The sequence below is a fragment of the Ovis canadensis genome, chromosome 12, assembly GCF_042477335.2.
Source record: "Ovis canadensis isolate MfBH-ARS-UI-01 breed Bighorn chromosome 12, ARS-UI_OviCan_v2, whole genome shotgun sequence".
NCBI lineage: Eukaryota > Metazoa > Chordata > Mammalia > Artiodactyla > Bovidae > Ovis > Ovis canadensis.
Genome location: NC_091256.1, coordinates 68,076,900 through 68,094,980, shown reverse-complemented (window position 1 = coordinate 68,094,980; position 18,081 = coordinate 68,076,900). Strand labels below are relative to the sequence as shown.

General features: G+C 36.6%; 1 protein-coding gene across 8 annotated transcripts in view; it reads left to right on the top strand.

The window, feature by feature from the left end:
- COP1 (COP1 E3 ubiquitin ligase) overlaps positions 1-18,081 on the top strand; it is a 231,047-nt gene that overhangs the window by 76,290 nt on the left and 136,676 nt on the right. For all 8 annotated transcript variants that reach the window (XM_069546126.1, XM_069546133.1, XM_069546127.1 and 5 more), the window contains one exon: positions 12,669-12,726. In XM_069546126.1, coding sequence (XP_069402227.1) covers positions 12,669-12,726 — 58 coding nt within the window. The remainder of the gene's footprint in view (positions 1-12,668; positions 12,727-18,081) is intronic.

Below are 18,081 nucleotides of genomic sequence, written 5' to 3'. Positions count from 1 at the left end.
CTAATACCTTTGACTTTGCCACTATCCTGTTGAATTAGGTAGATCTGTTTGTTTAGACATCTCTGCTAGTTTCTCTATAACTCCCCATTATTAACTTAATTAAGTCCTCCCTTCTGTATTCTCTATAGAGCAGAAATTGCATATATCTTGCTCATGACTGTTTCCCTAGATTTTAAGTACTGGTAGTGACTGGCCTCCTTCAGTATGTTTTTGTGAAATATGGTGAATGTCTATGGTCCCTATGTAAGTTTAAAGTTCTATTGATGAAATATCTACTACCTAACATTTGAATTTGAACTTTTTTGTTGTGTTCAGAGCAAGAGAAATTTTACATGTTTCTAATCCATTGCTAATCCATTCACGATTGTGGTCCAACAGAAGCTTTTTAGACAGATAGTTTTAGTATAACACATGGATTTTCAAGCAGTCCAGTGACAGTACAGGAGATTACACTAACTTCACGGCCAGTGCCAGATCAGGAAAGCCATTTTACATCTAGTTTGGGATGATATGTGGGGAAGGGACACAAAGAATATTCTGGTAAAATAACATTCCTGGTGTGTTTAATATATTTCATTAATCGTTTTATAGAGAATCTGCATGAGTGCTGAGTGATTCTGGGGTCACTTTACCTGTGTAATTCAGCTTGTTTTTGTCCATATTTTATTTTCTTTAAAATACTTGGGAATGATTCAGTCTGTGGGATATTATCTTTAGCTTAGCATTCACTTCCTGACATACGTGGGATCTGTGTAAATGGAATATGTATTATATGAGTGCATCCAGGCAAATAAAAGTTGTCAGATCACAATGTCTTCTCTAATAAACTGATAATTCTCATTATCATATCACTCTCTGTCATACCACTTTATTTCTTTCTATCTGTTGTGGCCAGATCTTTGTTACCATGTGAGCTACCAGGGAAGCCCCTGGTCTTTGTTAATCTCTCACTGATCTTTGTTAATCTCTCACTGGTGACTTTTAATAACATATTAACAATATAGTATTATGTTCATTTAACTGGCTTTTTAAAATTTAATGCCTCTGATGCACTGGGCACTGTTTTAAGTGTTGAATGTAGCTGGAGAGTCCCTCCCTTTATGGAACTTCCCTTTGAGTGGGTGTTTGTGTGTGTGTGTGGGTGTGTGTAGGTTGAGGGAGATGCTAAATAAGAAAAAATAAAATATAATATTTATACATGACATATAAGTAGTATCCTAGGAAAGAAGTTCATTTTTCACTTTTATGCATTGGAGAAGGCAGTGGCACCCCACTCCAGTACTCTTGCCTGGAGAATCCCAGGGACGGGGGAGCCTGGTGGGCTGCCATCTATGGGGTCGCACAGAGTCAGAGACGACTGAAGCGACTTAGCAGCAGCAGCAGCAGAAGGCAGTTAGATATATTAGAAAGCTGACACATGAATGAAGAGAAGAGAAGAGATAATAAAAAGTCACAGGGTAGTTTTGAGTAGGGTCTTTTTAGATTATAAAATACTTACAGGGGTTCACATGTAGAGGATAGAGACGAGACTTTCTGTCTCTACCAATCCCCTGCAATTGGAAGCTAGGAGGAATGTTAGGAATTTTGCAAGAATCCGTAAAGAAGAAATGGTGGACTTTTTATTGGATTTTATAGGATTTTATTGGTGGAAGAGAAGAGAAGTAGTTATATAATAAAGTGGCGAGTCTCACGAGAAATGTAGGAATTCATGATGTCTGTGAAAACTTTGTTGAATTACTAAAATCGTATGGAACACTATTGTCAAGATGATGTGGTCAGTTAGACTGGTTCACAGTTGAAGATGGAAAAACAGACAAACATGATATTTTCTTCAAAAGAGTGTTTTGATTTTTTCTTAAAATACATTCTTTATCACAAGATTTGAGAGAGACACTTGGGAAAATGATGCTAGCTTTGAATATTCTTGAAATGACCCTTAAGATTAAGATGTGGAATTAAACAGGGGAAGAATGTTATGCTATCAATATTGAAGTCTGTTTTATTTTCAAGAAATAGTATATAGTTGAAACATAATCCCCCCCCCATAATTATTATCATCATTCTATAAATACCAGATGGTGTTCTTATTCCTCATTGTCATGTTTTGGTCTCTTTTAAAGAGGTTTACTTTAAAAAAGAGTTTTTGTGGATTCATTCATTTTTTTGTGGATTCAGGGTAAATCCCTTACATTGATTTTGGGTTTATGGTGAGGGTTATGTGCTTATTGTAAAGAGAAACAGAAGACATATAATTATTGATATTATACCTCCCTCCCCAGGAATTTGTCTTCTGTATACCATAATTGGCTGTAATTGTCATATCCTGTCTGTTCTCTTCCGGCTACCTTGTTTAGACCCCAAGTATCTCATAAAGTCATGCAATAGTCTTTTAACTAGACTCCTACAGTGTATTGTGAGGAATCTCATCATGTTACTTTCCTTAAAATCATTCAGTGACTTTCCATTGTATTTAAATTGACTTAGATCGCTTTTGTATGGCCTTCCATAATCCCCTTTACCTTGCCTACTATTTTTGTGCTTTAGCATTGAATTTAACTCCCCAAATGGGGTATTAGGGTAACTTTACTTATATATTATTGTTTTTGCTGAGAAACTCCTCTGTTCCTCTCTTAAGTAGCTACCCACCCTCTAGCCATCCCCAAGAATCCAGCTAAGGATGAGCTTTATTCTTTTTTGATACACCAGTTCCCTTAGAAAATGAAGTGAAGGAAGGAAGTGCAAGATAGAATTAACTACCAGTTTTTAAAACATTTTCTATTTACTTTGTTCCTGTTCTATACTATGTGTTCTAGTTTGGGTAGATTTCCCATGCTGTACTGTAATCCTGTTAATACTGGGGTTTTTTTACACTCCCACATTTTTATATGAGCATTTATACATAATAGAACTTAAAATAGGTTTTTGAGTAAATGTATGTGTCACCTAGAATGTAGTTTAATTTTCATAGCTTGTGAGAACTTGATTGAAGCATGACCTTTAGTATACTTAATAAGTAAACTAATCAATCTTAAAAAAAAAAAACACTCAGGCTTCATTGGGGTAAATGAAGTTGGAGGTGAGTATGTGATTATTTCCTTAATAAAATCAGTTTAAATTTAGTAGAACTTTTAAGCCTTCATTCATTGCAAATTTTTCTTATTAGAATTAGTTCAAACCTGAAGATTGCTGCTTTTAGGGCATTTTTAGTTCTTTAGATTCTGAGAAGGAAGTCTTCACAATTCAGAGGATAAACTATAGCTTATACTTCTTTGTTTGTATTGTTATGAGTAAATTAGAGAGTGATAGGCAAGCACAGTCCTTTTTAGCTTTTGCCAAATGACAATTTTTTTTTTTAATCTGAGAGTATGAAACATTTTAGTCAAATCTTCTCAACAATGACAGTGACAATTTGGTTTAGATTAAAATATTCTTACACTGAAAAAACCTAAAGTCTAAAGTTTAGATTTTAGTCTTCCTCAAAGCCATTTATTGCCAGTGGTTTTGCTTGTAATTTTTAAAATGCATCTCACTGACGTGATTTCTGTCTTAGAAATAACTGTCTCATAATTGCTTCATTCTTTGTCTTTAAATCAAGCAAGTATTTCAGAACAGTTATTTACTGTTCGCTAACCTCTGGTTTTAGAACTCCAAAGAACCTGGTTTAATTAGTTGAAGCTTCTCTGTTTGCTTGGAGGTGACTATGCTTTAATATGACCCAGATAGTTACTAGAGTTAAATTTGCAGGATAACTCTTGATTTCTTGTGGTAAAGTAGTAAATAAATACCAAACAAATAGTAAATAAGATTCGTCTTGAATCTCTGATCTTTCAAATGTTTTTGCCAATAATAGACTTGCTATTGATCGTATTTAATTCATTTTTTAAAGACACATTCGTAAGTTTAAATTGTGAATTGCTTATTTAAGTTTTCTGTAGTATAGAACAGGGTTATTTCTAAATAAAATTTATAGGTAAGACTTTTATATAAGACACTTTTGCTTTTATTTCACTACTCTAATTAGATATATTTGAGACTTAAACTTTCATTTGTCTGTCAGTCATTTTTGACAAAGGTCCAGATAAATCAAAATGAAGGGAAAAGCAAGGGGTCACTTTAGGGATGCTAGAATTATTTAACTATTAAGAATATTCTTACATCCGTGTGTGTATATATATATAGATATAGACACACACACTAGTGGGTCAGTACCTTGTGAATTTGTAAATTTTATAATTTGATTGAATAAACTGATAAAGTTCAAGGAATTTGGTATTATGTAATGGCTCCTGGACTAGGATAAGAAATTACTCTTTAACTCACACAGAACTCTATGCAGTTATGCTTACCCCAGTGACACCCTGCCTTCTCCAGGGTCTTAAAAAAGAAAAATGTGTGTGGTGGGAAAGGGTGGATGGTGGTTATAATGGCTCTTTGGTGTAATGAATGAAAATGATCGCATCTTCTGTATTACTGCATATTGGGTCTTTGGCTGGATGATGACCCACAACCAGAGTAGTATCAATGGCTTCTTCACATAACAGTGCTTACACTTTTGGTATTTTTTGGCAATTATTATTGGTTCAACTGCTTTATTTTACTTGGGATGGTAACTTTTTAAAATTGTATTTACTTTAATTTTTATTTATTTATTTATTTTGGCTGTGCCACACAGCCTGTGAAATATAGATAGTTCCCCAAATAGGTTTGAACCTGGGCCCTTGGCAGTGAATGCATGGATTCCTAACCACTAAACTGCCGGGGAATTCCCCAAGAAAACTTTCTATTAAAATGTAGGAGTTAAAATGTTTTTATGGTCAAGTCTAACTCTATGCCTTACAGATTGGCTGCTAATTTATTATATATTTTAAACAAATCTTCTACATAAATCTAGAGGTTTCTTTTAATTTTTTATATTTCTTCTTCTTATTTTTCCTTTTTTCTTAAAAGTTTTTTTTTTCTCTTACAAACCCTTGTTTTGAGGGCTGATTTTCAACAGATCACAGCTAGGGAGCTCCTGTGCTATATACGAAAGCCTGACCCAAAAGCAGGTCGTCTCTGGATGGTTTAGCACCAGGGTTCCCATGAACATGTGGTGTGTGACAAGTGAGGGGGCGGCAGCTTTTCCAGCTGCATCTAAAGAGTTTTTAACGTAACATTTCCGTTTATCCAGGGGGAGAATTCTACAATATAGAAAATTCTTCATACACAGCCTGACGCTATTTTCCGTATCTTCAAAGTTAGATGGTTATGAACAGATCTTAAGAAATCTCTGCTACACTTGGCGTTTACTATTATAATTGCTAAGGATTACATGCGTTAAATCTGGCCTGTAACATGCAGAGGAGTTGAACTTGATGCCATAGGCAATGGAGGGCATTGAAGAATCTTAAGGAATTTTCAACTTGAACAAAGAAATGGAAAACACAGAAAGCAAATTTGCTTGGCACTAATGTAAAAGATACTCTTCATACATCTGCAGTCTCATTGACTGCAGATTCTTAGGCACTCAGCTTTCTTTATTGTACAACTTTCACATCCATACAAGACTACTAGAAAAACCATAGCTCTGACTAGACAGACCTTTGTTGGCAAAGTAGTGTCTCTGCTTTTTAATATGCTCTCTAGGTTGGTCATAGCTTTTCTTCCAAGGAGCAAGCATCTTTTAAAAAATTCATGGCTGCAGTCACCATCTGCAGTGATTTTGGAGCCTCAAAAAATAAAGTCTGACACTGTTTCCCCATCTATTTCCCATGAAGTGACGGGACCAGATGCCATGATCTTTGTTTTCTGAATGTTGAGCTTTAAGCCAACTTTTTCACTCTCCTCTTTCCCTTTCATCAAGAGGCTTTTGAGTTCCTCTTCACCTTCAGCCATAAGGGTGGTATCATCTGCATATCTGAGGTTATTGATATTTCTCCCAGCAATCTTGATTCCAGCTTGTGCTTGCTTCTTCCAGCCCAGTGTTTCTCATGATGTACTCTGCATAGAAGTTAAATAAACAGGGTGACAATATACAGCCTTGACGTACTCCTTTTCCTATTTGGAACCAGTCTGTTGTTCCTTGTCCGGTTCTAATTGTTGCTTCCTGACCTGCATACAGATTTCTCAAGAGGCAGGTCAGGTGGTCTGGTATTCCCATCTCTTGAATAATTTCCCACAGTTTATTGTGATCCACACAGTCAGAGGCTTTGGCATAGTCAATAAAGCAAAAACAGATGTTTTTCTGGAACTCTCGTCCTTTTCCATAATCCAGCAAATGTTGGCAATTTGATCTCCAGTTCTTCTGCTTTTCCTAAAACCAGCTTGAACATCTGGAAGTTCACGGTTCACGTATTGCTGAAGCCTGGCTTGGAGAATTTTAAGATTACTTTACTAGCATGTGAGATGAGTGAAACTGTGTGGTAGTTTGAGAATTCTTTCGCAGTGTCTTTCTTTGAGATTGGAATGAAAACTGACCTTTTCCAGTCCTGTGGCCATTGCTGAGTTTTCCAAATTTGCTGATATATTGCTTGCAGCACTTTCACAGTGTCATCTTTCAGGATTTGAAATAGCTCAACTGGTATTCCATCACCTCCACTAGCTTTGTTCCTAGTGATACTTCCAAATTTACTGGCATACTGAGTGCAGCACTTTAACAGCATCATCTTTTAGGATTTGAAATAACTCAGGTAAAATTTCATCACCTCCACTAAAACAGTAAAAAAATAACAGCAACCTGAAAATATGGAAGTCAGCAATTGCTTCAGTAAATGATAAATAAATAATCTGAAACTATTTCAAATAAATTATGAAAATAAATCCATCAAACTATGGCAGGAGCAAGAAGAAAATTTTGAAGTAGATCTGACAGACAGAATGCCAGAACAACTATGGACGGAGATTCATGACATTGTACAGGAGGAGATGATGAAAACCATCCCCAAGAAAATGATATGCCAAAAGGCAAAATGGTTGTCTGAGGAGACCTTACAAACAGCTGAGAAAAGAAGAGAAGCGAAAGGCAAAGGAGAAAAGCTTTGTTCATAGATATATTTCCTAAGGTCCACTTGACTTCACACTCTGGGATGTCTGGCTCTAGGTGAGTGATCACACCATCATGGTTATCTGGGTCATTAAGATCCTTTTTGTATAGTTCTTCTGTATATTCTTGCCACCTTTTCCCAATAGCTTCTGCTTCTGTTAGGTCCATACTGTTTTGCATGAAATGTTCCCTTGGTATCTCTTGTTTTCTTGAACAGATCTCTAGTCTTTCCCATTCTATTGTTTTCCTCTATTTCTTTGCGTTGATCACTTAAGAAGGCTTTCTTATCTCTCCTTGCTATTCTTTGGAACTCTGCATTCAGATGGGTATTCTTTCCTTTTCTCCTTTGACTTTAGCTTCTCTTCTTTTCTCATCTATTTGTAACGCCTCGCCAGACAACCATTTTGCCTTTCTGCATTTCTTTTTCTTGGGGATGGTTTTGATCACCTCCTCCTGTACAATGTCATGACCTCTGTCCATATTCTGGCATTCTGTCTATCATATCTGCTTTGAAATTTTCTTCTTGTTTTTGCCATAGTTTGATGGATTTATTTTTATAATTTATTCAAAATAGTTTCAGATTATTTATTTAACATTAATTGAAGTTAATTGCTGACTTTCCATTTTTAGGTTGCTGTTTTTTAACTTTTCTCTTTAAACTGTGTCTGTGAAGTGGGTTGGAATAGTCTAGGATTTCTTCACTCTATTTGTAGAATATTATATGCCTTGATTCAGTGTAGATTCTAGAACCTGACTGCATGGTTTTGCATTCTAACTCTCCTGTTTTCTAACTTTTTAACTTGAGCCAAATGTGGCTTTGTTTCCTCATTTGAGAAATGGGAATGATAATAGCTACCTGTGTTATGAAGTTTAAATTATTTGATCAGTGCCTAGAGCATGGTGAATGCTTAATCAGTTCAGTTCAATCGCTCAGTTGTGTCCGACTCTTTGCGACCCAATGAATTGCAGCACGCCAGGCCTCCCTGTCCATCACCAACTCCCAGCATCCACCCAAACTCACGTGCATCGAGTCGGTGATACCATCCAACCATCTCATCCTCTGTCATCTCCTTCTCCTCCGGCCCCCAATCCCTCCCAGCATCAGAGTCTTTTCCAGTGAGTCAACTCCTCTTATGAGGTGGCCAAAGTATTGGAGTTTCAGCTTTAGCATCAGTCCTTCCAGTGAACACCCAGGACTGGTTTCCTTTAGGATGGACTGGTTGGATCTCCTTGCAGTCTAAGGGACTCTCAGGAGTCTTCTCCAACACCACAGTTCAAAAGCATCAATTCTTCGGTGCTCAGCCTTCTTCACAGTCCAACTCTCATATCCATATATGACCACTGGAAAATCCATAGCCTTGACTAAACAGACTTTTGTTGGCAAAGTAATGTCTCTGCTTTTGAATATGCTATCTAGGTTGGTCTTAACTGTCCTTCCAAGGAGTAAGCGTCTTTTAATTTCATGGCTGCATTCACCATCTGCAGTGATTTTGGAGCCCCCCAAAATAAAGTCTGACACTGTTTCCACTATTTCCCCATCCATTTCCCATGAAGTGATGGGACCAGATGCCATAATCTTCGTTTTCTGAATGTTGAGTTTTAAGCCAACTTTTTCACTCTCCTCTTTCACTTTCATCAAGAGGCTTTTGAGTTCCTCTTCACCTTCTGCCATAAGGATGGTGTCGTCTGCATATCTGAGGTTATTGATATTTCTCCCCAAATCTTGATTCCAGCTTGTGCTTGCTTCTTCCAGCCCAGTGTTTCTCATGATGTACTCTGCATAGAAGTTAAATAAGCAGGGTGACAATATACAGCCTTGATGTACTCCTTTTCCTATTTGGAACCAGTCTGTTGTTCCATGTCCAGTTCTAATTGTTGCTTCCTGACCTGCATATAGGTTTCTCAAGAGGCAGGTCAGGTGGTCTGGTATTCCCATCTCTTGAAGGATGTTCCACAGTTTATTGTGATCCACACAGTCAAAGGCTTTGGCCTAGTCAATAAAGCAGAAATAAATGTTTTTCTGGAACTCTCTTGCTTTTTCAATAATCCAGCGAATGTTGGCAATTTGATCTCTGGTTCCTCTGCCTTTCCTAAAACCAGCTTGAGTATCTGGAAGTTCACGGTTTATGTATTACTGAAGCCTGGCTTGGAGAATTTTAAGCATTACTTTACTAGCATGTGAGATGAGTGCAGTTGTGCGGTAGTTTGAGAATTCTTTCGCCTTGCCTTTCTTTGAGATTGGAATGAAAACTGACCTTTTCCAGTCCTGTGGCCACTGCTGAGTTTTCCAAATTTGCTGGCATATTGAGTGCAGCACTTTCATAGCATCATCTTTTAGGATTTGAAATAGCTCCACTGGAGTTCCATCACCTCCCCTAGCTTTGTTTGTAGTGATGCTTTCTAAGGCCCACTTGACTTCACATTCCAGGATGTCTGGCTCTAGGTGAGTGATCACACCGTAATGATTATCTTGGTCATGAAGATCTTTTTTGTACAGTTCTTCCATGTATTCTTGCCATCTCTTCTTAATATCTTCTGCTTCTGTTAGGTCCATACCATTTCTGTCCTTTATTGAGCCCATCCTTGCATGAAATGTTCCCTTGGTATCTCTAATTTTCTTGAAGAGATCTCTAGTCTTTCCCATTCTGTTCTTTTCCTCTATTTCTTTGCATTGATCGCTGAAGAAGGCTTTCTTATCTCTTCTTGCTATTCTTTGGAACTCTGCATTCAGGTGCTTATATCTTTTTCTCCTTTGCTTTTCACTTCTCTTCTTTTCACAGCTATTTGTAAGACCTCCTCAGACAGCCATTTTGCTTTTTTGCATTTCTTTTCCATGGAGATGGTCTTGATCCCTGTCTCCTGTTCAATGTCACAAACCTCCATCCATAGTTCATCAGGTACTCTGTCTATCAGATCTAGTCCCTTAAATCTATTTCTCACTGCCACTGTATAATCCTAAGGGATTTCAAATATTGTTGTTTTTATCACCATCTGTAGATTGTGGCTAACTTGGAGGTAAGAAGCAGAATTGCACCAGAATCAAGAGGAACCAGCCCAGTCAATGCTTTCTAATATTATCGTCTAATCACATTTACTTTATGCACACATACACACACACACATTTAAAAAGCAAAATTAAAGGGATTTATTTCTTCAGATTGCTTGTTGCAGTTTTGCATGCATTAATACATTTTCCTTAGTGAATAAAATTAAGATCTAATAGAAACTAAATATCAAATTCTGCAGTGATTGTTACTGACATATCACTTAAACCCTGTAATTTCAATTCTTTCTGATGAGTACTATTATTTTTTTTCACTTTGTTCATTTATGTTTGGCTGTGTTAGGCCTTCAGTGCTCGGTGGGCTTTCCTCTGCTTGCAGCGAGTGGGGGCTCCTCTCTGGCTGTGGCGTGTGGGCTTCTCACTGCACGGCTTCTCTTCTTGTGGAGCATGAGCTCTGGGGCACATGGATTTCAGTATTTGTGGCACAGGGGCCCAGTCGCTGTGGTTCCTGGGCTCTAGAGCAAGGCTTAGTATCTGTGGCACATGGACCTAGTTTTCTTTGCTCCTGGATCAGGGGTTGAACCTGTGTCTCCTGCATTGGCAGACTGATTCTTTACCTCTGAGACACCAGGGAAACCCTGATCAGTACTAGTTTTAGACATGTATTTGAAATGTAGTGTTTTTCACTGTGCACAATTAAGATATCAGTATCATGTTCCAGCTTGCAATCAAAGAAGTCTGAATTACATTCCCATAAAATATTATCTAGAAAAAGTTCTGTTCTATCATCCTCTAAATGTGAAGCTTCATAATTTCATTAATGTTTATACAAATAGGGGATTGGGTTTCATCAGTGGAAGGAGCACAGATTTTAAATACCTGGCATCTCCTCATTTTTAGCCGTATTAGTCCCTGTGTAGAGTATTCTGAAAATAGCATGTGATCTTGTCATATCAGTTCATGACCCTGTTCAAGGAAAGTAGGCATTGATTATATTTCACCAGAGAAAATTAATTACCAGATCCTGTTAATTCTTTAATTTGTGGTGTAGATGCTTTGAGGGTCTTGTAAGTGACTCTTATTATAGGAATGGTTAAGAACACAACCAATGAGTGTCTATTATTATGTGTTGGAGTACTGTGAGAATAGTTCCTTCTGATTTATTAAATTTTTGAAAACATAAGTTTGAATGTTATTGACAAATTTTATTAATAGAATAAAATTTATTGACTACCCATCATTTTTTGGCATTGTCCTGAGGAATATTAACACAATAAATCTTACACCTTTCTGAAATATCTTGCTCACTTAATAGATGGAGACAGTAGAGGCCAAATAATATCAACAGCTGCCCAGAGTCATTTAGCTGCTAACAGGTGAAATTCATACTCACTCTGAACTCTTTAAGAGTGCCTCTTAATTATAACCTTTGTGATTATTGGACAAAAGTGAATAATGACTTTATATATTTATGTAAAGAGATACACTGAAATTAGTGCTCTCAATTGCTTTAATTTCATTAAGGTGGACAAATATAGACATTTCCATAGTAGAAAGAGGGAAGAATTTTTTAAAATGTAGGTAGCTGTTGATCTATCATTGTTGATGTATATGTTAATGCCATTTTCAGATGTTAGTAGTCCTCATAGGCTAATTTATTTAAAGATGGGAGGGGGAGAAGAATGAAGTGAAAAGATAGATATGGTAAGGTAGTAGTCTTAGGAAGAAAAGGTAGTCTGTACTTAAAAAGGGTTTACTAAGGTAAGTAGGAGAATGCACAGAGAATATAATCAAATAGAAACAACCACTAGAGAAAGCAAATTATTGGAAAAGACTCTGATGCTGGGAGGGATTAGGGGCAGGAGGAAAAGGGATGACAGAGGATGAAATGGCTGGATGGCATCACTGACTCAGTGGACGTGAATCTGAGTGAACTCCGGGAGCTGGTGATGGACAGGGAGGCCTGGCGTGGTGCAATTCATGGGGTCGCAGAGTCGGACACAACTGAGCAACTGAACTGAACTGAGAGCAGAGGAAATTAGAACATAGATTTTGGGTTATAAAAGAAAGATTATTAGTATTCTACCACTTTTATTCCATTCCTTTGATAGTTTTCTTTCACATGAGATGATTACATTGCTTTTAGAGCTTGAAGTGACTGTAGATGGAGCTACTTGCTCCACTCGTCTCATCTTGCAGATGAGGAAACTGAGTGATTGTGAGGGTGTGTCCAAGGGCACATAGCTCTAGTGTCATGACAGGATCTGCTCATCACAGCTTTTGATCACGTACTTGTGCTTTTTACAGTATTCTGAGTACTCTCTTCTTAGAGTTCAAACAACTTAAATGAAAATGAAATAACTATCTGGAAATGAAGTTGTAGCAAATACTTCGATTGTGTATGCCTGTCTTGTGATTATTCCCTATTGACATTTTTTCAAGATGGATATATTTACGGTGGTGGGATGAAGGGGTAGATTGTTTATTTCCTAATTTTTTAATTTATGGAATACTTATTTATTTGACTTATAAATTATTGACAATAAATATTGGATTTATATATGATATAGTTTAGATTTACTTTTTCTGTTGCTAAAAAGAATGTAAAAACTGAAATCACATTTTTTTTTCTTCATTTTGCAGTAGTATTATTGATTCCACAGAATACAGCCAACCTCCAGGTTTCAGTGGCAGTTCTCAGGTAAATGATGTATCTAACAATCTGTTCTAGTGGTGCCATAAATCTTATCACCTGAGTTGTAAAATCACAGATGAGTCCTATCCTAGAGACAGCTGTTTGGTGTGCTCTAGCATTGATTAGGGCTTGAATAGCTCTGGTAAATAATCAGCTGTATATCTGCTCATTACTGATTGAGTTAAAAAATTTTTTTTAGCATGCTAGCAACATTAGGCCTTGAGAGGAAGGAAATACTGGAAGAGCAAATTATGAGTAATCAGGACATTGTTTCCCTCGGAGATAAGACAGTTATAGTTTATTGATGGATTGCCTATTACTCTGTTGAAACATGAAGCTTTTTTCTGGAAGGTAAACTACAGGCTTTATTAAAATCAACTCTGGCTTCTCCTTTTCTTTAATTAATTGTATGATTATTTTGATTTTTACTCTCTTCACCTCTGACTTGGGGATGCTGGTATTTGTCAAGTCTAATTTTGAGGCCAGACTGTTTTTTTTAACTTTTCACATTGAAATAACTTCTGACTTAGAGAAAAGTTACAAGAATGTTAAAAATAATTCCTTTATATTCTATATGCAGGTAATCCAGGTGTTCACATTTGATCATATTTGCTTTATCATTCTCATTCTGTCTCTCTTTTACATATATGCACATAGAATTTTTTCTTTGGATTGTTTAAGTAAGGTACAGACAGAATGTTCCTTTATTTATGTACTTCAATTTGTGTTTCTTTAAAAACAAAAATATTATCCTGTATAAATCACAGGATAATTTTAAAATTCAAGAAGTTAACATTGATGTGCTTTATATAATTCTTATATCTTATTCAGATTTTTTAAATTGTTCTTACAATTATCCTTTAATTCCTTTGTTCCATAAAAGAAAAAATTAAGGCATTTAAGTAAGGCTTGTCTTTTTGTGTATTCATTTTTTGTGATAGTGCAGTTATTTTTATCAAAGTGGAAAAAATCTTTCATATCATACAGCTTTTGTGTTTCTCTTTTCCCACTGCTTAAGGTGACTGCCTCTATGACTGTTATGATTAGATTGCGTAACTCCTCTGCATATCCTGTGTTATCTTCAATCCTGTGTTATCTGTGTTGTCTTCAATTGTGTGCTTGGATTTGGCAAGTTCATAGATTTGTTTCTATCTCTTCCTGAACAGCCACGAATGCGCTAGATCTAGGTGTTTCTGTAAGACATAATGAGGTATATCAGCAGAAAATTTTTTTAAGTTTTATTTTATATTTTGACTGTGGTGGGTCTTTGTTGCTTACACAGGCTTTCTCTAGCTGTGGTGAGAAGGGGCTACTCTTCATTGCAATGTGTGGGCTTCCCATTCTCTCTCTCATTTTAATATTTATTTATTTGGCTGTGTCGGATCTTTGTGTCATGTGGAGTCTTCTGTCGTGGTGCAGGCATTTTCTAGCTGCAGTACACAGACTTAGTACCAGCTGGCCTGTGGGCTCTTAGTTCCCCAACCAGGGAGTGAGCTCATGTCTCTTGTCGTGCACAAATTTCTCTAGTTGCGGCGTGTGGACTGAGTTGCCCTGTGGCCTGTGGGCTCTTAGTTCCCCAACCAAGTATGGAACCCATGTCCTCTGCATTGCAAGGAGAATTCTTAACCACTGGACCACCGGGGAAGTCCCTCAGGAGAAATTTTTAAGAATTGAATGGAAACATCTTTAAGAACTTGAAGAGGGAAAGCAGAATCTGGAAACAGGCTTGGCATTCATAGCTGGGCCTTGATGTTCTCCTCTCAAACATAATCTCACAGAACATCCGCATCGGACACAGTCACTCTGGGACTAGGAAGAAATGAAACAAAAATCAAGATCAGTTCATAAACTTACCTGAGCACATTTAAAAAATTCCTATGCAAAATACGAAAAATACCAAACACACCTGTATCCTGACTAATACAAGCAGTTGCTGCATCTCTGCTAATTGTGGCTTTTATCTCACTGTAGTTTTCTGTTTGCCCCGTTACGATTTATCAAGATACCCAGTCACAGGATTATCCCCCTTCTTGACAGTATCCAATCCAGAGCAAAGCCTTACTTCCTTGAACCCTGCCCCAAATCACTTAACATGAGCCTGTATCCTATAAGTAGTATGTAACATCTTCCTACCTTAACCCATAGTATGCTGTATTCTTCATTGCAATGAGCAGTAATAAAACTTGTTCAGCTACAGGTGTATTCCTATTGGTCTTTGGTTGCAGGGCTTTGACAAATTCTACACAGAGGAACAAGGAAAGCCTTTTTCCTATTGCTATTTATAGGACATTGATTTGGAATTTCTAGCAAATTCTGTGAGTTAGAAATTATAGAAACTGAATCTAGGTGGGGGAAAAAAAAAGACAGTCAGAATAGTGTTTTTGTCTGTGTTTTTTTTTTCATTTTTTAATTTTTACTCTTTGCATGTAATAAAGGAGACTTAGTTTGAGATGGTACAATAAGCCTGTGGTCTCTCCAACCTCGACCCACTAGAAATCCCATTGACATATAGCTGTCCTCATACAGAAAACTTAAAAAGAATTTATAGATGATAAAAAGAATACTTAAGAAGTCTGCCTAACGTGAGTCACCATGTGCAGAGTAAAAGCGCTTTTGGTGAAGTCATCTGGGTCTTCCAGGAGACTCCAACCTTAGCATCTGCTGGAGGAGGGGGAAGTTGTTGAGGAGGAAAACCTGCTAGGGCTTCTGGGATAGGAACTAATACGACATATTGTGTTGAAGTCCTTACCCTTCGTTTCTAGGAATACTCTTTATAAAACACAGACTTAAAACAAATTGACATAAAAATAATTGAAAACAAAGGAGTAGATGAGGATAAGCCTGGCAAATGTAAGAATGGTAAGGAAGATGACAAAAACAATGGTAAAGTAAAGTACAGATCAAAATAGAATTCAAGGAAAAAATCATTAGAAGACAGATACATGTTTTCACAGAATAAAAGGTATAATCCCACAAGCTAGTAGTAATTTGTGTGACATAATATAAAGGATAGATATTTATATAAAGCAAAACTTTATTAGAAATTTTAAAAAATTGATTGAAACTTAAACATGGTAGGAGACTTTTCAAGTATACTCATCCCTCAGTATCTATGAGGGATTGGTTCCAGGAGCTGTGGCAGATGCCAAGGTCCAAAGATGCTCAGGTTTCTCAAATGAATTGTGGTGTGTTTGCATACAACCTCTGCAGCCCATCCTCCTGTATGCTTTGTAATCTCTATGATGACTTACAGTAACTAGTATTACATAAATGCTTCATAAAAAAATTTAAATACAATGTGAATACTAACTATGTAAGTAGTTGCCAGTGCACCTGCAAATTCATTTTGTGTTTTGAAATTTTCCAGAATTTCTTTTGGTGGGGGTGGATATTTTCTGTCTGTGTGATTAAATTTGTATTTATAGAACCTGTGGATATGGAAGGCCTACTGTATAGCTCAAGAAATAATTAAAGTAGTAATATTAGTATTTAGGTAACATTTATTTTCCACCTACTGTGCATTGCATGTACATTGCTCAGTGTGATTTACAAGCATTAACTACTTTAATTCTTAGAACTTGAGATACATACTATAATTATTATTTTCTATTTTACTAAGGAGGAAATGAGGGCAAAGAAGTTAAGATATTCTAACGCAGGCATTATGGCTTCAGGACCTTTGCTTTTAAATATTAACTTATAATGCCAACAGTTTTTTTTTTTTTCCAATACTTTCTATTTACCAGACACTAAGATAGGCTTGGGTTATTGAACAAAGACAAGGCAGACAAAAATTCCTGCTGTAACCCAGCTTTCAGTCTGCTGCTGCTAAGTCGCTTCAGTCATGTCCAACTCTGTGCAACCCCATAGATGGCAACCCACCACGTTCCACCGTCCCTGGGATTTTCCAGGCAAGAACACTGGAGTGGGTTGCCATTTCCTTCTCCAATGCATGAAAGTGAAAAGTGAAAGTGAAGTCGCTCAGTCGTGTCCGACTCTTCACGACCCCATGGACTGCAGCCTACCAGGCTTCTCTGTCCATGGGATTTTCCAGGCAAGAGTACTGAAGTGGGGTGTCATTGCCTTCTCCAGCTTTCAGTCTAGTTGGAGATATACTAATAGTAATAAAGATAGGTTATCTTTGACAAAGAGGAGGTAAGGGAGCAAGCTATGTGAATATCTCTGGGCAGATCTAAGCTGAGTGAAAGAAAGGAAGTACATAAGCCCCACACTAGAAGCCTGCCTGACATAGCCCAGATATCTGTTATGACTGGAGAGGAATGAGCAAGGGGGGAAAAAATAGAAATGAGGTAAGATATGTAAGTGACAGAAGCCACTTAGTGTGTAACTTTCTCAGTCATTATAAAGACTCCGGATTTTTTTCTTTGGTTGAATGAGTCAAACTTAGCTTAACGGGTACTTGCATAACTTTATACTTTGTATCAAGGGATATACATATTGTTAGTAATCTTGGAGCATTGAGAAAACTGGATTGATTCTAAAACAAGATAAATTGTATCATCTACCTTCTCAGAATCAGAACCTCGAGTAAACAGCTACTTTGACAATCTGGAAGAGAGTAAACCAAAGACTCTTCTGAATACCTTTGTGTCAAAGAGTATACAAATGTTTGCTACAAACAACTTAAAAAAATCTGGTGTTGAAAATGTTATATATCAAAATGTATGAAATTTTGGTCAGAATTATCCTAAAAATTAAATCATTAAATGGATTCATTTTTAGATGAGAATAAAACTAAATGAACCAGGCATTGAACTCAAGAAACTGGGAAAAACTTAAGATGGTAAATGTAGAGAGATTAGAAAAGATTATATATAAGATGTTTCAATATATAATTGAAATTGACTATTATAGTATTGAGTAGATTAGGAAACTTGGTGCTGGTGCATACTAATAAAAATAGAGCTCTTAATAAATTGAACAATTTGAATAGACCAATAACCATAATTGGATGTGATTCCAATTTTTAAAAAAAGAAAAACCTCAAGAAAAATTTTTTAGGGTTTGTAGAGAGTGTGACCAACTGACTTTAAATGGTTATTTGTAGAATGAATGCTTCAGAAGTATATTACAAGGGCATTTACCCAATAGGTTATTTTAATGTATTCTAAGACTGCTCTAACAAATGGGGCACAATAAAAATTTTAAATATAACTGAAAGGTAATTAAGACTTTACCCTATGGTGAAGGTGGTTACGCAGATCAGTGGTAAAAAGGAAGATTAAGTAAATTATGTTGTGATACCCTGGAAACCATTTGCTGGAACTTGGCTTTCTATTTTATCTCTTACTGTAAGAGTTCAGAATAGCTAAATAATGATTTAGATAATAATAGAATTAT